We start from the raw sequence: 23,714 nt of genomic DNA, 5'->3' as shown, positions 1-23,714 counted from the left end.
AGTGAATGCTGTGGCATCAGCCTAGCTCACAGCAACCTCAAACTCCTGGGCTCAAGCAATCCTGCTGCCTCAGCCTCCTGAGTAGCTGGGGCTACAGGCATGCGCCACTATGCCCGGCTAATTTTTTCTATATATATGTTAGTTGGCCAATTAATTTCTTTCTATTTTATAGCAGAGATGGGGTCTCACTCTTGCTCTGGCTGGTTTCGAACTCCCGACCTCGACCAATCCGCCACCTCAGCCTCCCAGAGTGCTAGGATTACAGGCGTGAGCCACTGAGCCCAGCCTGGATTCTCTTAAGAGAGGAATTCTGAATTGTTCCCACCCAGTATTCTAAATTTTTGTCAGTATAAATGACCACATATAAAATAAGTTAAGGCTAGACGTTTATTCACATTTATACAGGTAAATGGTCTATCCCATGTGGATTTTCTGATGCTGAGTAAGCCTTGAGCTCCGATTAAAAGCTTTGCCACAGTCATTACATTTATAAGGCTTCTCTCCGGTGTGAATTCTCTGATGTATAATTAGATGTGAGCGCCACCTGAATATTTTCTCACAGTCATCACATTGATGCAGTTTCTTTACAGTATTAACTTTTTTCCGGTTCACAAAGTTGGAACCTTCCAGAGTATTCCCATATTCGTAATACCACTGAGCTCTAGTGTGTATACGCTGGTGTTCAATAAGATATGAGCTCCGACTGAAGGCTTTTCCACATTCACTACACTCATAGGGCTTCACACCTGCATGAATTATCTGGTGTTGGAAAAGAGTGGAGTTTTGGCTGAAGGCTTTCCCACATTCGTTACATTTGTAGGGCCTCTCCCCGGTGTGCACCCTTTGGTGTATTGTAAGTTGTGTGCTCATACTAAAGGCTTTTCCACACTGGAGGCATTCATAGGGCTTTTCTCCCTTATGAATTCTCTGATGGTAAATAAGGCTGGAGCTCTGGCTAAAGGCTTTTCCACAGTCATTACATACATAAGGCTTCTCTCCAGTATGGATTCGCTGATGCTGAATAAGGTGTGAGCCCTGAACAAAGCCTTTTCCACACTCATCACATTTAAATGGTTTTTCTCCAGTGTGAGTTCTCTGATGGCGAATAAGCCGTGAGCTACACCCAAAGGCTTTTGTACACTTGTTGCATTTATAAGGTTTCTCCCCAGTGTGAATCAGCTGATGCTGACTAAGACGAGAGATCCACCTAAAAGCTTTCCCACACTCATCACACTTAAACGGTTTCTCTACAGCATGAATTCTCTGATGTGCAACAAGGCTTGAGCTATCGGAGACTCGGGGGATTTGAGATTTCTCCCCAGCATGCATCCTCTGATGCTGAACAAGAGTTGAACTCTGGCTGAAGGCCTTCCCACACTCCTTGCATGAGTAAGGCCTCTCTCCAGTGTGAGTTCTCTGGTGTCTGACCAGCTGTGACTGCTGACTGAAAGCTTTCCCACACTCTCGACAACCATAGGGCCTCTCTCCTGTATGGATTCTCTGATGGTGGATGAGGCTTGAGCTCTGACCAAAAGCTTTCCCACACTCCTCACATCTGTATGGCTTCTCTCCAGTATGAATTCTTTGATGCTGAATAAGTTTTGAGCTCAGGCGGAAGGCTTTTCCACACTCAATGCATTTAAATGGCTTCTCTCCAGTGTGGATTCTCTGATGCTGATTAAGCTGTGAGCATAGCCTGAAAACTTTCCCACACTCCAGACATTCATATGGCTTTTCCCCATGGCAGTTACTTGGATTCAAGCAGTCAGGTAAATTTTTTTGGCATTCATGACATCTGTTAGGTTTCTTTTGGGTATTAATTTCCCAATGCAGAGTGATGTCTGAAGTGGACTTGAAATCTTTGCCACAAACCTCACATCTCTGGAGAGTCCCTTCTGTACTCTCTCTCTGAGTTTTTTCAGACTGGCAATCCAGGCCACTGCCCCCCAGCTCCTTATGTCCTTGGACACTGTCCTTGGTTAGGGTCTTGTGAGCCACTGTCTGCTCATTCAAACAGTTTTTCTGGAAGACAGAGTCCATCACTCTTACCCCAGGACTGCTCAGATGACTCTCTGACCAGAACTCAACATCAGAAATGTCTCCAAGGCCAGGACTCTGAGTAAAATCCTGGGGCGGGATTCTGACCATCTTCCTCGGGGATTCTGATTTTAGAATGTCCATGTCCTCATAGACCTGTTCACTGCCAGTCCTAATTATATAATCTGAAATAAACAGGAAGCAAAAGAGCTCTTATGTCCTATATTCACAGAAAGGACAAAGACTTCCAGGTATTGGGGTCAGGGGTCATCATTTCCCAGGACAGACTGAGTCGTGCACTGCAATACATCCCAAGTGGAAAACACTAGGAAGTAAAATGCCTCTGGCAGTTCTCAAATTTTGATTTCATTTATACTTTTTATTTTATTCATTCATTCAACAATGAAGTGTTCATTATGTACTAGGTAGAGTGCTGAGAGCTACACATCCTAAGTGGGTACATGAGCAATGAGGTCCATCCTATGGGAACTGGTGTGAGGCAAAGTCTGAAGCAACAGAGTGAGACCAGACAAAGCAAGTCTGAGAGGATGGGACACTTAACAAGAGGGGACCACAAGCTCCCAGCATCCTCCCTCATGAGGGAAGAGGACAGAGGGAATCTGAATTGTGTACAGAGGGGATGGACAGGGATCAGAAAGATGGAGGCTGAAGACCTGCCAAGGGGCTTATCTGGGTGAACCCAGAAGGGAGCTGGGTACTCAGGCTCTTTATGGCTCTTTACTAGGGCGGGCTTCTCTGAGCAGGACTCTAGACCCCTCAGCTTCCTATAGTTGCCTCCAAGCTACTCTCATCAACTCATACCTGACCACATCCCTTGCTAGTCCCTCAGCGCTAAGTGGCCAGCCCCACTAGCCCACACTGAATTCTCCTTTCCTGGGGTTGCAAGTTTCTGGAGGGGTGCACTTATCCACACCTTCCCCCCAGGAGGCCTTCCTGACATCTGCTTTCCTTCTGGACTCCAGATACACGTAGGCTTCTTTCTCACTGTGCCATCACCCTGATGAGGTCAGATGTCTCCCTGATGTCCATGACCACACCACAGTTGTATGGCCATAGCCATAACTAGCCTGAGTCTACCCCACAGTGAATACACAGCCCAATTACAAGACTTCACCCTCTTGTTTTCTGCCCACTCCTAATCATTGGTGGCAATTCACAAATTTCCAGGGATTTGCGAAGGTCTTCCAGTCAGTCCTGCAGTGAGCCAAGGGCTACCACTGAATGAACCTCTTCTGTGTAAAAGGAATAGTTCCTGCTCATTTTTAAATTAATCTTCAACAACCCAATGAGGTCAGTGGAACCCTCATACCTCAGACAAGGAGACTGGCTCAGAGGTCAAGCAGTTTGTGCAAGGCCACACAGCTAGAGAATCAGGAACAGACTCAGGTCTGTGCGCCCAACTCAGCCCTTTCAACCTGCAGTGTGGCAGGAGCATACATTGAATGCTGTGAAGACACAGGACACCTACATGCCTGATCCTGGCCCACTTCTCTCTCCCCTACACATAGCACAACCTTGCCAACAGCTCCCTTGACAGGGCTTGCAAAGCCCTCTTCCCGAACTTTCCTCTACCACAGGGGCCCATTTCTTTCTGTCCCTACTTACCACTGACAGCTTCCCCCATGGCAGCCCCCCAGAGACCTGCAGCTGAAACCAAAGGTTCTCTCCCCTTCCAGCAAGCTTTGGATAACTGCTGAGAAAGTGCAAGCACTTATTAAAAAAATGAAACCTCACTCTGGAAGTGTCTTGCCAAAGAGCAGAGGCTAAGCACGGGCTCGGCTGACAGGACTCTGAAGGGTGCCAGGAATCACCCACCAGGGGCTATGCTGGTGGGCAAGGGTGTGGGGAGGGCACAGCTAAGACCCTGCCCTCTCCCCCACATTCTGGGCCAGTATCCTTGGATATTGGATGCTCACTGCACCAGCTGGAGTGAATAACATGTCTGGGCATTTCCACTTAACATATTCTGGTTTTGTGCTACTGACTATTCTAATTTCAAAGGCTGTATTCTTGCTCTACACTCAGGTTTGCAAGCAAGTGCTAGGGTACATCAACAGTGGCTCTCACCTCAGTGCAGGTGATACTTTTGTTGTTCCTTCATCACAATAAGGACCACTTGTTACATATAAACCCACTGAACTACCTAATTCTGCCAACTGTAGCTGGCTTTTTTACCATGGTAACCTCTTTAAAAATTTCCCCTCCACCTTGGAAATATTTTAACGAGGGGCTGGGGGTTTTTTGTTTGTTTTTGAGACAGAATCTCACTCTGTTGCCCCAGCTGGATGCAGTGGTGTCATCACAGCGCACTGCAACCTCCAGCTCCTAGGCTCAGGGCATATCCCTGCCTCAGCCTCCAGAGTAGCTGGGACTACAGGTGTGCACCACCACATCCAGCTGATTTTTTTCTATTTTTAGTAGAGATGGGGAATCTTGCTCACACTCAGGTTGGTGACCATATTTAAAAAACAAGGTCATTGCAGATGTAATTAGTTATACTGAGGTCAATACAGTGGCCCCTATTCCAACATGACTGGTGTCCTTATAAGGAGATGGCCATGTAAAAATAGAGACACAAGGAGAAGATGGCCATATGAAGATGGAGGCAGAATTAGAGGGATGCAACCATAAGCCAAGGAGGCCAAGGGTTGCCAGAAAACCACTAGATGCTTTAAGAAGCAAGAAAGTATCTTTCCCTAGAGCTTTCTCAGGGAACATGGCCCTCTGGACACTTTGATTTCAGACTTCTGGCCTCCACAGCTATAGGACAATAAATTGCTGTTGTTTTAAGCCTCCCAGTGTGTGGTGTGTTGCTGTGGCAGTCCCAGGAGACCTATGCACCCTGAAGCCTGATCTGAGAGGCTGGGGCCACCTGGGCTCTGAGAAGTTCTGGAGGGAGCTGCATCAGGGAACATGTTTACCTGAGTAGAGACTGTCAAGAGCCAAGTTTAGTGCTTCACTTGGATCCATAGGTTTGTACTCTTGCTTAACAATAGTATTAGTAAAATAGAAATTGAACAAAATGTGGTATGATTTCAAAAACTCCCTTTTTTCTGAAATGGGATATTCTATGGCTTTTCTATGGTTTGGTTTCTCCCAAGGCAGCCCCACAATTGGTCTACATGCTTCCTCCTACAGGCTGGCCCCCAGTTACCCAGTGGTGCTCTCAAGTAGCCCAGCATGGCCATTGGGACCCACCCTCCACCCACCTGAGGTTTTTCCTTGAAGGGCTTTTCTGCAACAAGGCCTGAGCCTCACCTGTCTGAGAGGTCCTTGGTGCCTCTGTCCCCTCCATTCCCTGCAGGTCGAGGACCCATGGCTCCTGTCCCTGCTCCAGCCGGGAGATCAGCTCAGGCTTGAAGACCAGGAATCCTGCTGTGTGTGTGGCAGAGAAGGAGATGGTGTTGGTGTGGTGGGGAGCATGGCACAGGGCTCAGCTGCCTCTGGTTTCCAGGCATAAAAGGGCAAGGGGCTGCCAGGGGACAGGCAGAGCCTCTGTGGGAGTTGGGGTGGGGTGGGTAAGGATGTGGGCACATAGCCCTTTCTGTCCAGTTCTGTCCAGCTCCTGAGGGTGGACAGCAAGAGATACTTGGACTCCCATGATCTCCAGGGGACTCTGCCAAAGAGTCTACAAAGAACAGGCTAGCTCTACCCCCAGAACTCAGGAGAGAGGGAAAAAGAAGCCCAAACACAAGCCAGTGCTTCACTCAGCAGAGCTGGGCTGTGTGTCAGTTCAGAAAGCAGGGATGCTCTGAGAGGTAGGGGTAGTTAAGACACAAGGTTAAGAACAACAAAAAATAAACAAATGAAGAGAATTTTAAATCAGAAAGCTCCAAGGTCCAATCCTAACCTTGTGGCCTCCCAGCCTTGAGTCCCTGTGCAAAGGACCCCCTCAGGGCCTGCTTCCTCCTGGTAGACTAGGAAGTGGTGGAGACTGTCGGGTGCCCACTTGGCACCCTACCTTCACAGGGCCACCAGTCCCCGTCCCCATGCTGTGGAACCGCCCCACACCCCCTCCAATGCTGGTCAGTATAGGAATCTAAGGGCCAACCAACTCCTCCAGCTGGAGACTTCCCCCTACAAGGAGGAAAAAAGCAGCCAAAGAAATTCTAAAGGTCTACAGCCAATAAGCTCAAGTCATCAGAGGTAGGCAGGACTCTACACTCAACAGGAAACATGTGTTCTCTCCAAGCACAGTAGAACAGAGAAACATCCTTAGGTCAGGCCATGAAGGGAGTCATGGATGTACCAAAGAACAATACTGCAAAACATGTACCAGCCAAATCTATCATAATGAAATTAACCACAAAAGCATAGCTTAGAAACTATTAGCTACTTAGAAACTAAATAATGAATTACTGTTGTATTTATTTAGAGCCAGGGTCTCACTATGTCTGGCAAAATTTTCTATTTTTAAATATGTCTACTAGAAACTAGAATTGTAAAACACAAATGAGGTAAATATTAGGCTCAATATACAATAAACCCAAATAAATGAAAAGGAGCAAATAAGGAAGGTTAGGCAGGATTCAATGAAATAGAGAACAAAGACACATAACAACAACATCCTCCACTCCTACCCACCTTCAAAAAAAGATCCCCAAAACAAAAAGCCAGTTCTTTGAAAAGATTAATGACAGTCTCATGGCAAAACTGATCAAGGTCAACCTAGTGAGAAGATGCTGCCAAAATATAAAGAATAAGGGAAACAACTACAAACCATTAAAAAATGAAAGGAAAGAAAAACTAAACACACAAAAAAATTTGGAAACCTAAATGAATGGATCAATTTGTAGAAAAACTAAAAACGACAAAATTAGTACAAGTGAAAATTCAAAAGCTTGAGTAGACCATTAAAGACACGTAAATGCTAGTCCAAGACCTTCCTTCCCCAAAAGCCCAAGGCCCAGGTTTTACAGATGAATTCTACTTACATACCAAATGCCATTTGCCAAAATGCCAAAATGATGTAAGGACAATACACAAAAAGAATTACATAGGCTAGGGTGCGGTGGCTCATGCCTGTAATCCTAGCACTCTGGAAGGCCGAGGCAGGCAAATTGTTTGAGTTCAGGAGTTCAAGACCAGCCTGAGCAAGAATCAGATCTCGTCTCTACTAAAAATAGAAAGAAATTAGCTGGACAACTAAAAAAAAATATATATATATATATAAATATAAATATATATAAATAAATATAAATATATAAATAAATAAATAAATATATATATATATATATATATATATATATATATATATATATATATATATATATATATATATATAAAATTAGCTGGGCATGGTGGCGCATGCCTGTAGTCCCAGCTACATGGGAGGCTGAGGCAGGAGGATCGCTTGAACCCAGGAATCTGAGGTTGCCGTGAGCTAGGCTGATGGCACGGTACTCTAGCCTGGGCAACAGAGCAAGACTCTGTCTCAAAAAAAAAAAAAAAAAGAAAGAAAGAAATATATAAGTCCATTTTGCTTATGAACAGGAATACAAAAATTCAAAATACAATATTGGCTAGCTGAATCCAAAAGGGCATCAAAATTTATATGTAAAATCAGGATTTAAAGAGGGTTTATTCCAGGAACACAAGAAAATATATCAATGTAATTTCCTTCACTAATAAAAAAAATCATGAGTATCTCAATCAATGCATTTGAATTTAAAATTCAGTACTTATTTATGATTAAAAACAAAACTCCTTAGCCAACTTTTCCTGTGCTTATGTAGACGCATTCCCTTTAAGATCAGGAACACAACATGCATGCCCACAGGGGTCCTGTTTAACACTGGGCTGTCCCCGCTAAAGTAGAGAGATGTGAAGAGGCAGGGCTGAGAGAGAAAATGCTCAACTCATCTGCACACACCCTGCTTTAGGAAAAACACAACAGAATCACTGAACTAGCACTGACCAACACTGAATTAGCAAGGAAGTGGCACAGAGTTGCCAAATACAAGATCAGCCTCCAAAACCAACAGCATTTCTGTACAGCAGCAATCAGCTAAAAACAGAGTAGCTACAAATCCAAAGTACTCCCAGATAAAATTCTAGTAGCCCTTTTGAAGAACTGAACTTATTCTAAAATTTATATGAAAGACACATTCTATTACCAAAAAGTAGGTATATGAACCTTTAAAAGGAATGACAAGGGGCCAGGCACAGTGGCTCACATCTATAATCCTAGCACTCTGGGAGGCCAAGGCAGGAAGATCACTTGAGGTCAGGAGTTTGAGATCAGCCTGAGCAAAGTGAGACCCCATCTCTACTAAAAATAGAAAAAATTAGCCAGGCACAATGTGTACAGCCTTGCAGTCCCAACTACTCAGGAGGCTAATGTAGAAGGATCACATGAGCCTAGAGGTTGGCGGCTACAGTGAGCTGCGATGATGCCACTGCACTCCAGCCTGGGTGACAGAGCAAGACTCTATCTCAAAAAATAAATAAAATCAAAATAAAAAGAATAAAAAGGGTGAGTTATACTATCAGGTAATAAGACATACTATAAAATTAAAGCAAAACCAACCAACCAAACAAACAAAAAAAACCCAAAACAAAGTCAAATAAACAAAAAGCAGGGAGCTAGCCCACAAGAGAGATTTAGGGAAGAGAACAGGGCTCAGAAATATACCATTTCATATACAAAAAAGGTGGTTCCACATACCAACAGGAAAAGGACTGTTTTGTAGATGATGTCGGGGAAATAGCTTAATATTCAAACAAAAATAAAACAGGATTTTTATTTATATTCCAACACAAATGTGAAGCTGTGGCATAAATGGAAAAGATGAACTATAAAACCCACAGGAGAAAATATAGGTCATCTCAACAATCTTGGAGTAGAGCTGAACTTTTTTTTTTTCAAAGAGACAATAACAGAAACATTGTGCTGTGCTAGCTTGGAATGCTCAGCAACAAAATTGCTACAAAACAGATTAAGCAAGTACCAAGATAACCACTGGGGAAGAAGGAGGGGAAGGTGCCTCAGCACTCTCCTGCCTTGAAGCTGCTGGCTGAGACTGGGCCCTGGCTGCTTTAGAGCTGCTTTGGCTGTCCTACATAAGGTGTCCTTCAGCTATTCTATTATAATGGTAAAATCCCCACCTACTGGAGAATTGTAATACCATTAATGTACCATGAATTGTATGACAGGGCATGATGAGGGTACTGGGCATGCATTATTTGTCTCACTGTGAACAAGCAAAGATATAATATAAAACTCTGTGTCACTTACCAGGAAGAGACTTAAGGCAACACCACAGGGTGGGCAGGTACAGATTATGCATGCAAGAAGCTCCTGTAGAAGAAATCCCTGTGCTGCCAAGGAGCAAGCACCCTGGTAAGTAACATCTAATAAACTCATCTAACTCATCAAGCTGGACTTGTCAGACCATTCCTTGGTTTCTTGATTCCCTTTCAGTTTGGGAGGTGGTTTTTCTATATTATTCGGGGATTTTGCCAAAACAAACCTCAAACTCCTGGGCTCAAGCAAAGCAATCCTTCTGCCTCAGCCTCCCAAGCAGACTGAACTATAGGTACATACCACTACACACAGCTACTTTTTTTTGTAGAGACAGTGTCTTGCTATGTTTCCCAGGCTGATCGCAAGCTCCTGGCCTCAAGTGGTACTCTTGCCTTGGCCTCCCAAAGTGCTGGAATTACAGGTATGAGCCACCGTTCCTGGCCAGGGAAAACTTTTAAATAAAACTTCAGAGGCATAGTCCACAGAGAAAAAACTGAAGAATTTAATTACATTAAAATATGACCTAACAAAGTTAACAAACACAAGAGAAGGAGAAGGGAAAAAGGTATTTACAATGTACAAAACCTACCTGGCATTATCATATTTGATGTATACCGAGATAAGACTTTTTATAAGACACTTTCACACCTCTAAATGAGACACATCTTGGAATTGATGTCATCAACCAGGTCACAGCTGTGACATACCATCACTGCCTGTGCACAAGTGAACTTGATCACAGCTGTTCAGATCCTCACTGCTACAGTTGAGTCCTCAGCACCATCTTAAAATACATGCTTAGTTTAACTGCTCTTTATGCTGTCTTTAATGCTCTTTATGCATAGCCAATGAAGCTGTCTGGTTTGTCACTGAGAGCCACATAGAAAGAATGGCTGCCATATGCCAGGTAACAAAGCCCAGCCATCAGCCTCACTGGATAGGAGAAAACCCTGACAACATTTACAATAGGATGCATCACTCCTTGATGGCCAAGCTCACAAGTTACCATCATGTGGGAAGCACAGACATAGATATCAAGCCAGAGAGGCTGGGCGCAGTGGCTCATGCCTGTAATCCTAGCACTCTGGGAGGCCGAGGCAGGCAGATTGCTCGAGGTCAGGAGTTCGAAACCAGCCTGAGCAAGAGCAAGACCCCATCTCTACTATAAATAGAAAGAAATTAATTGGCCAGCTAATATATATAGAAAAAATTAGCCGGGCATGGTGGCGCATGCCTGTAGTCCTAGCTACTTGGGAGGCTGAGGCAGAAGGATTGCTTGAGCCCAGGAGTTTGAGGTTGCTGTGAGCTAGTCTGATGCCACGGGACTCACTCTAGCCTGGGCAACAAAGTGAGACTCTGTCTCAAAAAAAAAAAAAAAAGCTGGAGAGTGATTCACTAGAAGTCATGAAAAACATTAAGAGTACCCTAGCCAATTCATTCTATGCATCTTTTCCTATTTCAGTGATACATTTGGTAAGCCAGGTTTAAACAATTCTAAGAGCTCTTTATAAAATAAATTGAGGTGATAAGAAAAAAAATGTGTTGTATAATTAGCAGCATTCTACCTTTCTTAAAATAAAGCCAAGTACATAAAATAACGATGTGTTTTACAATGTACAGCACCTTAGATTTGATGAAATCTAATGCAAGAAATAACAAACACCTCCAAATCAGTAAGGCACAGCAACTCCAGCAGAAATTGGGCAAAGCCTCTGTGCAGACACTTTACTGAAGAACCTAGCAGAGGAACAAGAGTGTGAAAAGATGCTCAAGCTCAGCAGAAATCTGAGAATGACAATTCTCACTGTACACTTATTTGGCAAAATATCAGAGAGCTGTACTCTGCCAGTCTAGCCAGGACAGAAGGATGCGGGCCAGGTTCAGCACCCCAATAAGCACCTGTCCAGCCAACTACGCCCTCACTTACCCTATTCCTGCCCCAGGCACTCTCAAGGGTCCAGGATGCTCATGTGCTGGAGATACGTGCATTGTTCCATGCTCATGTGGGGCTGGAGACAGCATGGGGCCAACCAGCAGAGGGTTTGGTAACAAGCGAGGAGCACAGCGAGGAGCATGTTAGACATACACACCCTTTGCAAAGTCCCAATCCAACAATAGGACACATCGTGTGAGAACACAAAGTCAGACATGAAGAGTGCTGGAGAGTAGCTGCCTGTGGTGGTGATAAGGATGGGAGAGGAAAACTGATAGCAGGATAGGAGGGGTGAGGGGACACCCTGACAGCATCCACACAGCAGCCCTGAGGGCACTGCTGCCACCCCTTGCTCTGGTTGTACAACCATTTTCTTGGCTCCCCCAAGCCAATAATTTCTCTTTAAGCTACTTCAAATTTGAATTCTATTTCTCATAAGTTAATTTACTAGCTTAGGAAAAGAGGCTTTATTAGCTCCCAGAATTCCACCTACCCCATGGGGACTGAACCACATGACATACGCAAAGCCAGGAATGAGCCTGGCACACTCCCAGGTCCAAGGCCCATTTGTCCCACAGGGGCCTGACCCCCATATCCCCAGCCTCTGCCAGAGGACTGGCTGGGTGGGTACTGACTGATGATGCAGGGGAGGGAGGTATCAAGGTGCAGCCTCACCTAGTCCAGCCACACTGCTGTGGTTCTCCAGCATCACCTCCCTGTAGAGGGCCCTCTGGCCAGGGTCCAGACACTGCCACTCCTCCCGAGAGAAGTGCACAGCCACATCGCCAAACGTCACCACCTCCTGAAAGGACACACACCAGCACCCCAGGGATCCCTGGGTGCCAGCCCCATTCTGTCGCCACCCCATGGCATGTCTCTGGCAGGTGTACCATGGGGTTGGGTGAGACAGTCACCAGGGCTCCTCTGGCTCCAAAATCCTGGGGAGGGGCAGTTTGGGGGAGGAAGAGGGACCCGCAGTCTATGATACCTGTAAAACCCTCCCCCCGTCAAGAGCCTCAGTCAGGCCCTGGTTTGGGCAAGGGTTTGCTTACTACCTTCAGGATGGGAGCAAAGGGCCCTGCCTGAGCTTGTTGAGGGCCATGGCAAGAGCCAAGGCAGGGTCTGGGCCCAGGACCAGTGGGCAGGGTAGATGCACAGAGTAGGAGATGGAGGCTTCATGGGACAATTGAGGGAAAGGAGGCAGTGACTTCCTACCATGAGGCTTGGTGAGTGGGCATCCACACGTCCTGGCTGAGATACCTGTTGGCAATTATGAAAAGGTCAGCGGTCAGGGTCTAGCCCCCTCACTTCCAGGCTAACAGGGGGCAACATTGTGTTCCCTGTCACTTTACCTCCAACCCCAGACATTCTCTAGTAGAGACACGGGGATGGGCTGAAGCAGCCACGACACTTGAGCGAATGAGGCGTCCTGAAGCCTCATTCTTTTTTCAGCATGCTTGTATGGCACGTGTGAATCACTCTGTAAACACTTAAGGAGTGGCTTCCACATGCCAGGCATTAAGTACTAAGATGTAGCAGTAAGGACCCTCCCTTCATGGAGCAATCTAGTAGAGAAAAGAATTAAATAACCACACAAATAAGCACAAAATTACAACCATGATAGTGCTAAAGAACACTAAGAAAGCACTTAAACTAGAAAACTGACTTAGTCTAATGGGTCGCTTCCCCAGGGACCTAGATCAAGGTGATGGAGGTGGGGAGAACACTCTAGGCAGCTGGAACAAAATGCCAAAAGTGTCCAAGGCAGAAAGGAATGGGGTTGAATGAACCAGTGCAGGTGGACCAAAGGTAGCAAGGGAAGGCAGGGAGTGACTGATGTTGGAGCAGACAGGAACCAGAATGACGGACTGTAGGGAAGACAGGAGTGGATGCAGAACCCCTGATCCCAAGTATATAAATTCCAGTCTCCAGCCACAGCTCACCTCTGTCACCAGGATGGCACCAACCCAAGGATGTAAACTGATGTACCTCAATTGAACCAATGACCCCATGCATCCTCTCTAGAAGGCCAGAGTGGGAAGAAGTGGGCTTCCTAGGGAAGCATCTGTCCCAGAAAGTGGCTTGTGAGTGGAAGCCCCAGGCCACTGGAAGGGGCTGACTCAAGCAGCAGTGACCACTGGAGAAGGGTCCCCCACCAGGTGCCAGGACAGGATACAGTCAGTGCCGATTGCTGGGTTCCCTGTAGAGGGTAGGCCCTGAGTGGCATCCAGAGTTCAGATGACAACCAACCTACCCCACCCAAGGCACTGCCCTTTTTACCACTGTGTCTAATTCTAGGCCTCTCAGGGGCTGTAAGGGAAAAAAGGAGGGCCCTAGAAGGAGATGATTATGCAAGGAGATACGGGAGCCCCCTGGAGCAGGCCTGGGCCTGGTGTGAAGGCCACAACTAGAGCTCGCCTTACTCAGGCCTCTGACATCGGAACTCGCGGGCGGCAAGGCTGCCCCACTACCGAGCCTGCAGGGAGTTGCGGGACTCGGCCAAACGACTCCCGCCTCACGCTGACGCTGGCCAGGGTGGCCGCTGCTCGACCACCTCCCCCGCCAGATGCTCACTGCTTCACCAAGCCGCCCGCGCCATTCGCGCCCCCCCCCCAGGACAGGCCTGGAGACTACACTGCCAAATGCGGGGGTACAGAGAGCCCTGCCGGGGGCCACTCCGCCACAAAACCACCAGAGTCCGCGCCCGCCGCGCCGACTCACCCTCCCTGAAGACAGCCGGAGACTAGTAAACGCGCGATGCCGCCGGAAACGGGTTTCCGACGCCCGCGCCAGCCCCTCCACGCTGACTTCCGGCCGTTCTGGACGGCTCGGAGGCCCGGCCGCCTCGGTGGTGTTCCCGGCCCCGCCTCCCGACTCTGAAGAAGCAGCAGGGCCAGGAGCCGGAGCTGGAGGACTGAGGTCGAGGGAGGCGGGGCCCGGATCTGGGGGCGGGCCTCTGTGTCGCGCCGAGCACCAGGTGCTGGTCCTGCAGGCCCGTGCTAGGCGGCGATGCTGGGTGTTCGGTCACCAGTCTCTGAGGCTGGATACCAACACTAGCCCTGCCCCCAGATCAGCCCGACACAGCCCATCAGCGTTTCCACAGGAGAAAGTACCTGTGGGGCACGTACCAGGCCCCGCGGCGACGCCTGAACCAGGCCCTGCCCGGGCGAGGGTGTGGACAATGGCCAGCTGGAGGCCGTCGGGGGACCGCTCGAGTTGGGGGCAGCAGGAGGTTGGACTTCAGTGCACAGCAGCGGTGGGGACTGGGACGCGCCCGGAACCTGCGGAAAAACCAGGCGGGACGCGAACCCTAGGAGGAGAGGAGCGCCCCTGCTCTCTCAACTGCGCCCCAGGTCAGGCCCAGCATCTCCTGGCTGCACGCTTGAACCCCTGGGCCATCTGTGCTGGATGTTCTCCAAGGCGCACCCGGATCCACGCTCTGCCCTGCCTGTGGGCCCCCCCCCAGGCTACTCCCCTTACCCCCAACCCTATCCTGCTTCCTAGGATGGGGCAACAGCCCGAGGCTGGGGAGAGGCGGGTCCTCTCTTGCTCTGGCAGAACGTGCCTCCCCCTTGGCCACTACAGCTCCCTGGGGCGGCCCCAGCTCCCTGCAGCGTCGGTGAGGGCGCTGCCAGCGTCGATAGCTGCCTAGACCTCCCTGTGCTACCGTCATTGCAGCGACGAGCCCGTGGACAGCGGGGCAGCAGGAAGGGCATAAAGCTGGACTCACACCTGACCAAACCCTGAAGGCCCTGACAGAGCCATAGCGAAGTGATTGGGCTCAGTCAGCTCCCCCTGTCCCCAGCACGGAGTCCTAGGTGGAAAACAAATATAGGAGGTCTCGATTCCCCAGCCACCCTCTAGGCCCCCAAACATCCTAATACTCAACCAGGCACGTCCAGGAAAAAGCTCAGGAATGCTGGGCACGCTGGTGCCACCCACCTTCCTGGTAGAGGAGCCTCACACTGCACGCTCCAGAGCTGGCAGGAGCCTGGCAACAGTGTGCCTCATCCTGACCCACTCCAGGTGAGGATGGCAAACCCAGGATAACACAGGGAGCAGGGCAGCTGACACCTGGGTCTACAGAGAGCCTGGCCCATAGCATCAACCTGGTGGGCACCTGCCCAGTGACCAGGGTGCAGAGACCCTGAGGGTCCTGTCTAGGCGTCTGCCCTCATCCAATGCATCCCCTGCCTCACTGAGCCTAGGGCTCACTGAGTGAACAGACCATTCACAGCGAGGCACCTGCTCAGTCCCTCGCTCGGTCACAGTGCCCCTTCTCTGGGCCAGTCTGGATTGCTTCCCAGCTAGTCCCCATCTGGGATTGGGTTTCATAGGGTCTTCCAGTCTCTTTCTGTCCTGAATGAGAAATACAGAGTGCCTTAACCACTTTGTGACCCATCCAGCTATATATTTTCCCCTGCAGGCTTGAACCCAATCCAGGGTGTTCAACATCCTCAGGCACTGATAAAGTCGTTTGGGTTGCTTGAAAAGACTGAGAGATTAACCCTGATGCTAAACACTTAGAAACTGGCCCCCACCCTGAGCCAAATCCTTTAAACCCTTATGTAAACACCATAGCCCTACCCCCTTGTTGCAGATGTGCCTAGGTAGAACATCTCTTACTGTTTGTCTTGAGAAAGCTGAAGCCCATATGTAAGTTCCCCAAATAAATACTTTGGATTGATTGCACTGGCATCTGATGCCTCTTTTTTTTTTTTTTTTTTTTGAGACAGAGTCTTGCTTTGTTGCCCAGGCTAGAGTGAGTGCCGTGGCGTCAACCTAGCTCACAGCAACCTCAAACTCCTGGGCTCGAGTGATCCTTCTGCCTCAGCCTCCCGAGTAGCTGGGACTACAGGCATGTGCCACCATGCCCGGCTAATTTTTTATATATATATCAGTTGGCCAATTAATTTCTTTCTATTTATAGTAGAGACGGGGTCTCGCTCTTACTCAGGCTGGTTTTGAACTCCTGACCTTGAGCAATCCGCCCGCCTCGGCCTCCCAAGAGCTAGGATTACAGGCGTGAGCCACAGCGCCCGGCCATGATGCCTCTTTGAACTTACATCTTGGGACTATTTGGGCCAGCCCCTTGTGGGAACTCCCCTGCTGCTGCTTTTGGGGTGACTTCAGCCTCAGATTTGGACAGAGAGAACAGTTCCAAGCTGTAAATGTTTCCAGGAAAAAATATCAACTAAACATCACTTTCAAGGAGATGCTGCATTTCCTGGAGCATTCTAATCGACAGATCCTAGTAGACAGCCCCAAGTGATGTTGCTGCCAAGAAGCTGGAGCAGACAGACAGAGCCCCTGCACAGGGCTGTCACCATCTGCAGACGCAAGTCTCAAGGCGATTGTCATGAGGGAACAGGGCAGGGCCTGCCAGGCCACATGGAAGGACTAGAGAGTCAAGAGGAGCAAAGGAGGAGAGGGCAGAGTGTGACCCAGAGCCTTTCTTGGGAGTTTCTCTGGAAGGAATGGGTAAGGTGAGGTGGGTGTCCTGAGTAAGTTTGGTATTGGATGGTTTGCATAATTTGGGTGAGCTCTGAGCTACAGGGGTGGTCCTTTGTTGACTGGCACCTGGCCCTAGGTGATTTAAGGCAGAGAAAGTACTGGCTTGGTGAGTGAGAATTTGATAAAGGAGATAGCTGGGCTCTGGTTTGGTTGGTTTGTGTCTCAAAGGTGCACTGGAAGGGGAGTTGTTTGCTATCTCTAGGAATTAACTAGCCCTAGAAGGGGCAGCCTCTCCAGGATCAAGGCTCCAAATGCTAGCACGACCTTGGAGAGCAGGACTGAAGCACGACACACAAAGCTCTTCAGTCCACACAGCTTCCTGGTGTCTGGCTTGAAAAATGTCTTAGTGGAGTCAGGTTTTACTTAACCCACTGCCAGGCACAAGCCTCCGTGCAATGGGGAGGACAGCTGAGGGAGGAACAGTGCCTGCCAGTGCATTGGGAAGGAGGGAGCCAGCCAGGCAGAGGACTGGGCTGCTGCAGGAAGGGATGAGGTGAGCATCAGGTGGGGGTACTGCAGGTGCCAGGGGAACCCAGAACATCCCAATGCCCTGGAAGGTGCCCTGGGCCTTTAGGATAGTCAGTCCTACACTTACCCATGCCTCACCAGAGCTAAAGTACAGAGGACACCTCTTCTCCCTGTGGTGACGTGTTGTTTGGGGCCCCATCGTGATAACCACAAACAGAATTTGCTTTTCTCTAGTAGCCAAATCAAGGAATGCTGGAGGCTTGTGCTACAATTGGGTCCCCCAGGCAATGACCTCACCTCAGAGTCCCATTTCCAGGCAGAAAGGACTCCAAAGAACCCTGCACCCTCTTCTGGGCCTCTAGAACAGGAAGCAAATGTTCTTTAACATCCTCCTACGCAGACACATTATAAAGCTGTCCCGATGGGAAGAAGGGCTGGAGGTGACACTCTGTGCCCAGAGAAAGCCCCTCCAGTCCAGGGGTGGGCAGGGGAGGAGGGGAGAGCCTCTCACTTGGCCACCCCCTATGCCCCATATGCAGCATGTATCTCTGAAAGAAAGGACTCTATTAAACAAAACAAAACAGCAAAAGTGGCTCATGCCTGTTATCCTAGCACTCTGGGAAGCTGAGGCAAGAGATCACTTGAGCTCAGGAGTTCAAGACCAGCCTAAGCAAGACTGAGACCCCGTCTCTACTAAACATAGAAAAATTAGCCAGGCATGGTGGTACGTGCCAGTAGTCACAGCTACTTGGAAGACATATAGGACTGCCTGAGCCCAGGAGTTTGAGGTTGCAGTGAGCTTTGATGACACCACTGCATTCCAGCCAGGGCAACAGAGTGAGACTCTGTCTCAAACAAACAAACAAACAAACAAAAAATGCAGTAAGTCCTTAACATGCTCAATATTCAGTTAATATTCTAGTTGTCTCTCAAAAACACCAGCAAGTGTCTTGCTTTGTTCAGTTTTATCACCTGTGCATGGACCCTCTCTAAATAAGGGCCACATGACAGTGGTTAGTATAGATCAAGTCTCTTCATCTGCCAGTTCCCCTCTGTTCTTTTTCTTCCTCCTTGCAACTTGTTAGCTGAGGAAACCATGCTCTTTTTCCTGGGGGTTGTCCTGCAGTTTGGGTTTGCTGGTGGCTCCCCTTGGGTGGAGAAAGGCATTGGTCTTCTCCAAGGCTGGAAGAAGGACTGGGCAGCCTCGTGTGGCTTCACTGCCAGTGTTGCCACCAAAACAACTGCAAAGCACTCTTGGTTTTCAAAGGCTTCGAGATTTTGGAATTGTGGCTGAGGCACCATGGACTCATACCTCTCAGGGAGCACAGGGATATTTGGGAGCCCTCCAGCGTCTTGGGGTCAGCCTTCTCATATTTCCTAAACTTGGACCCTGGGCCCAGGTCAGCTCGCTGTGTAGGTGAGGCCAGTCCCCAGCCTGGAAGACACCCTGGGCCAGTGGGATGTGTTTCAGGAGTCTGTGACATTTGGGGAGGTGGCTGTGAACCATCAGAGGCACCTGCAAAGGGACATGTTGCTGGAGAGCTATGTGTGCATTCCCTGGCTGAGTGAAGTCCCTCTGACCATCTACCACTCTGGGTTCCTGGGGCTTCCTGGCTGGGAATGAGGTTCCAACTGCTTGGAGTCTGGGAGTGAGGCCCCTTTAAGAGCCAGGTGAGGGCACCCACAGGAACAGGGTTTTCTGTCTCAGGAGAAGCTGTGGGTTGTGGATAGGCAGCAGCCAGGGAGGACAGCAACTTAAGAGGTCCGGGTGAGTGTGCTGGGGAGGGCTGAGGGAGGGCTCCTGAGTGGGGGATCCTGTCAGTTTCAGGCCTTTGCACATGCTGTTTCTTCACCATGAAGACCCTGTCCAAAACAGGCACCTACAGCTCCTGTCCTTCCTTCCTATCTGCTGAAATAAGGCCATTACTGTTTCCCATTTTCCTCCCCTCCTCTCCATTCTGGCCTTCCTGGCCCTGTGTACATAAAACATAATGAAGAAGGAACAACCAAATGAAAGACTGAACACAGGGACGAGGCGCGGTGGCTCACGCCTAGAATCCTAGCACTCTGAGAGGCCGAGGCGTGCGGATTGCTCGAGGTCAGGAGTTCAAAACCAGCCTGAGCAAGAGCAAGACCGCGTCTCTACTATAAATAGAAAGAAATTAAGTGGCCAACTAATATATAGGAAAAATTAGCCGGGCATGGTGGCACATGCCTGTAGTCCCAGCTACTCGGGAGGCTGAGGCAGCAGGATCGCTTGAGCCCAGGAGTTTGAGGTTGCTGTGAGGAGGCTGACACCACGGCACTCACTCTAGCCTGGGCAACAAAGCAAGACTCTGTCTCAAAAAAAAAAAAAAAAAAAGACTGAACGCAGGAACACAGTTTTGCTTCATTCTCTTTTGATTTCACATCACTGACACAGGCATTCTCTGCCTTTACACAGGCACATCTTGTTCTTTTCTGTTCCGTAGCAACCATATGGTGTTGTCTACCGTGTGGGGTGTTTCATCATTTACTAACATTCCCCTATTGACAGGAAGTGCATTACATTTCTCCCTCCAATTGCAAATACTGGTGTAGTGAAATGCCTTTTTTAAAAAAAATATTTTAAAATATATTATTTTCTAATTTGTTTTCTTTTTTTACAAACTTATGTAGTGTTTTTCATGTGAAATGCCTTAAACATTTATCTTTGTGTACTTGTGCAAACATTTCTGTAGGAGAAATTTCTGGATGTGTAATTCCTGGGCCAAAGGATATGTGCTGTTAGAGAGTAATGTACCTGTTTACACACTCCTCCCTGCCACCACTCAAGTTTCCTCTTTCCTGCAGCTGTTAGCATCTGATACTATTAATCTTTGCAGAACTGATGGTCTAAACATTCCATCACTGGTTTCATTTGAATTTTTATGCTTGCTAGTGTGGTTGAGCATCTTTTTACCTGTTAGTTATATGTAATTATCTTTTTCTTTTTTCTAATCCTGTGACAGATTATATGTAGATCTTTTTTTTTTTTTTTCTTTTAGAGACAGGGTCTCACTCTGTTGCCCAGGCTGGAGTACAGCAACTCAATCATAGCTCACTGTAACCTTGAACTCCTGGCCTCAAGTGATCCTCCATCTTGGCCTCCCAAAGTTCTAGGATTAAGCACAGGCAAGAGCCACTGCATTTGGCCTTTTTTTGTTTTGTTTTGTTAGATATTCTTTTAACATTTGGGATATTAATCATTAGTCTCATATGATGCAGATATTTTCTTCCAGCTAAATATTAATTTTATGTCCTATTTGCTAGTTTTCTCTCATCACAGATAAAAAACAGAGTATTTTTGCTAGATTTTGAGATCATATATGAAAAGAAACTGACATGAAAAAGAAGAGTTATCCTAAGTAATGGGTCAGCTGGTGTGACCTCCAAGACACTCCTGGGTGTGCCCGAGCAGTGCCTCTGTGCAGAAGCTTCTGCATCTTAAGGAAGATAGAGCCAGCCACAGGGGTGGGAGTTCAGAATGTCTTCCTCAGAACAAAGGGGAACTGGCTACCACGCATAAGCTAACCCCTCAAGGGGAAAAACCTGAAAAAAATGTCATGAAAATGAGAACAGGTTGGGTCTTAAGCTAACTTGGCCACAGGTTTGACACTACAGGAACAGCCTGTGTGCACATGTAGTACCTGTGGCAGCAGCTTCAGGCATTGCCGGAAGTCAAACCTCTTTGACATCAGAAAGTTCATACGGGTGAGAAGCCCTATAGGTGTGATTGCTGCACAGACGCTTTTCACCTGAACTCAGAACTCAGATGGCATCAGAGGATTCACACTGGGGAGAAGCCCCTGAGAGAGGGAAGGCCTCCAGCCAGCAACCAAAGCTAATCAACACCAGAAAGCCTGGGTAAATGGAACCTTATCTGGACACTCGTTGCCTCAGCCTTGCTCATCTCCTGCTCAGTTTGGTGTCTCCACAGCATCAGTTTATGAAGTCAAGGAACAGGGCTGAGTTCTAAGGCTCAGGACAGGCCTGTAGGGTAGACCTCTGAGGCCTGTGTTGTCTGAAAATCCCTGCAGCCTACCCCATGAGGCCCATTGTTTGGACTGTCTTCACAGCAATGACATAGGTGTGTACAGTGGGTTAGAATGGAGACTGAGTCCTAAATACCTGACTAGGGACCCAGGGTAAATGGGGAGTAGGTATAGGAGGTGGAGCTGACCCATACTCCACCAAGAAAATTTGGGGTAAAAGGGACCCACAGACCGACTGAGGGAAAGGCCCAGCTGCTTTTGCTGGGTGCTGGAGACAGGGTGGGGGTGTTGGGTGGCTGTGCCATAGAACTTTGCTGGGCTGGGAAGGGGCATGGCTACTTTATGGCTGAGTACAAAAATGCTGGTAGCTCCTCACCGTGCTCCTCAATACTGAGTACACCTGGCACACAGGGAAGGAAGGAAGCTTGGGTACTCATCCCCCTGAGCTGACAGCCTACAGCTCCCTTGACTGTGGGTTACCTGCCTGGGACTGTACACCAGGATTGCAGAGCAGCCTCTGGGAGACACTCAACACCATTTCCTCACCTGGGGTGGTCTTCCCCACTTGTGGTCACTCAGCTGTAAGACAGAGTTCCTTGGGAGGGATATCTCTCCCTGAGTGACTGTGGAGGCCTTGAGAGCAGAAGTGGTTTCCTGGCCCACACAGTGGCTACGTACTTATTTGAGCCCAGTTTATATGGGTGGAGTTGATTCTGTGGTAACCAAAGGCTTAGGGGACCCAGTGTGGTATGTTTTATGCAGAGCTCAAGCCCTTTAATTGAAGACACTGCAGCCAGGTGGTTCCAAGCTGTACTCTAGGATGTCCTTTATCCTTGGCACTGTGTGGAGGCCAGGTGGCTCAGAGTACTCTGGAGGAAGGGCTCCAAGGTCAAGGGCATAAAGGCCAGGAGATGGCGTGGGAAGGAGAGGAAGAGTGGGGGCACTTCCCAGCACCCCTCCCTTACCCTCCTGCCAGTGGTATCTGGCATGGTGTAAAGGCATGGTGAAGGGCTGAGGCAGAACTGAAGGTCACTTGATTTGGGCATTTGGAGACACTGTGGTCTCCTGCTGGCTGGGATTTAAAGATTCCCTTAAACCTTTGTGAACTTCTTGTAGAGCAGTGCCATCTGTTAGGGCATAAATCCTATCCAAACACCGAGGTGGGCGGATCATTTGAGCTCAGGAGTTTGAGACCAGCTTGAGCAAGAGTGAGACCCCGTCTCTACTAAAAATAGAAAGAAATTAATTGGTCAACTAAAAATATATAGAAAAAATTAGCTGGGCATGGTGGTGCATGCCTGTAGTCCCAGCTACTCGGGAGGCTGAAGCAGAAGGATTGCCTGAACCCAGGAGTTTGAGGTTTCTGTGAGCTAGGCTGACGCCATGGCACTCTAGCCTGGGCAACAGAGTGACACTCTGTCTCAAAACAACAACAAAAAAATCCTAACCAAACACAAATCCTGCCTGGGCCTGCAGTCACCTGGGACCTAGGCAGATTCTAGTGTCAGGGCCTAGGAAGGGGCCTACCGGGAGGAGGTCTCTGCCTGCTGGAGAGGTGGGTGCTGGTTTGGGGCCTGGCATCCAGCAACCCACGAGGGACAGAGGTCTGGGTGGGACGGCGGGGTGGGCTGGTAGTGTGACACTACATCAACCATGTTTGCGGACATGGGAAGCAGTCTGAGAAGAGAAAAATGATAAAAATCATCAACCACATACTTTATGCCTATTTCCTGACAGCTCATTCATTTTGGCCTGGGAATATTCAGTATGTCAATGCAACTTGCAGTTTTCTACTAACCTATTATAGAATGAACCGCTTCCCTTCAGGGACAATGACTGTAATTTCATCAGCCCCGTTTTACCAGAACTAAAAGACCCTTGCACAGCCTTGCCCGCATCCCCAGCTCCTCGGCAGGGTCAGTGAGATCCAGGAACCTCTAGCTGCTGACGCAGGGATGGCGGGAACATTGGCCCGCAGATCTAAGCCTGCTTCCCGGTTCTGTAACTTACCGGGAGTGGCCCGGGGCCAGCTGCGGGAGGCCGAGGCCTGGGCTCCGCCCGGCGAGCTGCAGCCAGGGTCGGACCGACCTGGGCCTGAGAGGATACTGTACACGAGCTGAGCCCGGCTCACAGGTTCCTCTGCCGGCGCCTGATGGCAAGCCCGTAGGCCGCAGGCAGTGGTTGGCCTCTGGGGTCCTAGAGCGCCCCTGGAGGTGCCTCGGTGCACCGGGCCGCTCTGGCCCGCAGACGGCGAGCATCCATGACGCACTTCCGGACCCCGCTACTGGTTCTGCTGCCGTGAAGGGCGGAGGCCCCTGGGTCTCGGCTGCTCTGTCCTCAGCCACCGCTGGGGTGAGCGGGGCTGAGCCGGAGGGTTGTGGGTGCTCAGAGCCCCCAGGCTTGCGGCGAGGTGACTGGGACATGGGCGCCCAGACCCCGAACCTCTCTTCCGCCCGCTGCTGTTGGTACGCCTAGCGGGCGG

The 23,714-nt window shown here is 49.0% G+C and overlaps 1 protein-coding gene across 20 annotated transcripts; it reads right to left on the bottom strand.

Annotated features, from left to right (window-relative positions):
* Positions 1 to 369: 369 nt before the first annotated feature.
* ZNF7 (zinc finger protein 7) lies at positions 370 to 23,714 on the bottom strand. 20 transcript variants are annotated; one of them, XM_076004905.1, is made up of 6 exons: positions 23,243 to 23,508; positions 14,366 to 14,547; positions 12,453 to 12,497; positions 11,913 to 12,072; positions 5,317 to 5,433; positions 370 to 2,222 (listed from the first exon to the last, which is right to left on the bottom strand). In XM_076004905.1, exons 3-6 carry the CDS (start codon positions 12,453 to 12,455, stop codon positions 415 to 417), a joined length of 2,088 nt encoding a protein of 695 aa, XP_075861020.1. In that variant the 5' UTR covers positions 12,456 to 12,497; positions 14,366 to 14,547; positions 23,243 to 23,508; the 3' UTR covers positions 370 to 414. The 20 variants fall into 20 exon arrangements, with proteins under 20 accessions (XP_075861020.1, XP_075861018.1, XP_012615676.2 ...); XM_076004903.1 differs by lacking the exon at positions 23,243 to 23,508 and adding an exon at positions 12,590 to 12,802 and having other exon boundaries at positions 13,959 to 15,940; XM_012760222.3 differs by lacking the exon at positions 23,243 to 23,508 and adding an exon at positions 12,590 to 12,802 and having other exon boundaries at positions 11,913 to 12,039; positions 13,959 to 15,940.

Source organism: Microcebus murinus, chromosome 7 (genome assembly GCF_040939455.1).
Source record: "Microcebus murinus isolate Inina chromosome 7, M.murinus_Inina_mat1.0, whole genome shotgun sequence".
In the NCBI taxonomy this organism is placed as follows: Eukaryota; Metazoa; Chordata; class Mammalia; order Primates; family Cheirogaleidae; genus Microcebus; species Microcebus murinus.
The sequence above is the reverse complement of the archived record's forward strand: the minus strand, read 5'-3'. Positions and strand labels throughout refer to the sequence as shown.

Bases quoted from the DNA above. Each gene is read 5' to 3' on its own strand.
- ZNF7 (XM_012760218.3), bottom strand. From the start codon at position 12,105: ATGGGGTGGCGACAGAATGGGGCTGGCACCCAGGGATCCCTGGGGTGC. The intron at 5,434-11,912 runs GTGAGGCTGCAC...CCACACACACAG, and splicing joins CAGCAGTGTGGCTGGACTAG to CAGGATTCCTGGTCTTCAAG. The intron at 2,223-5,316 runs GTGAGGCTCAGG...TGTTTATTTCAG, and splicing joins ACCAAGGACCTCTCAGACAG to ATTATATAATTAGGACTGGC.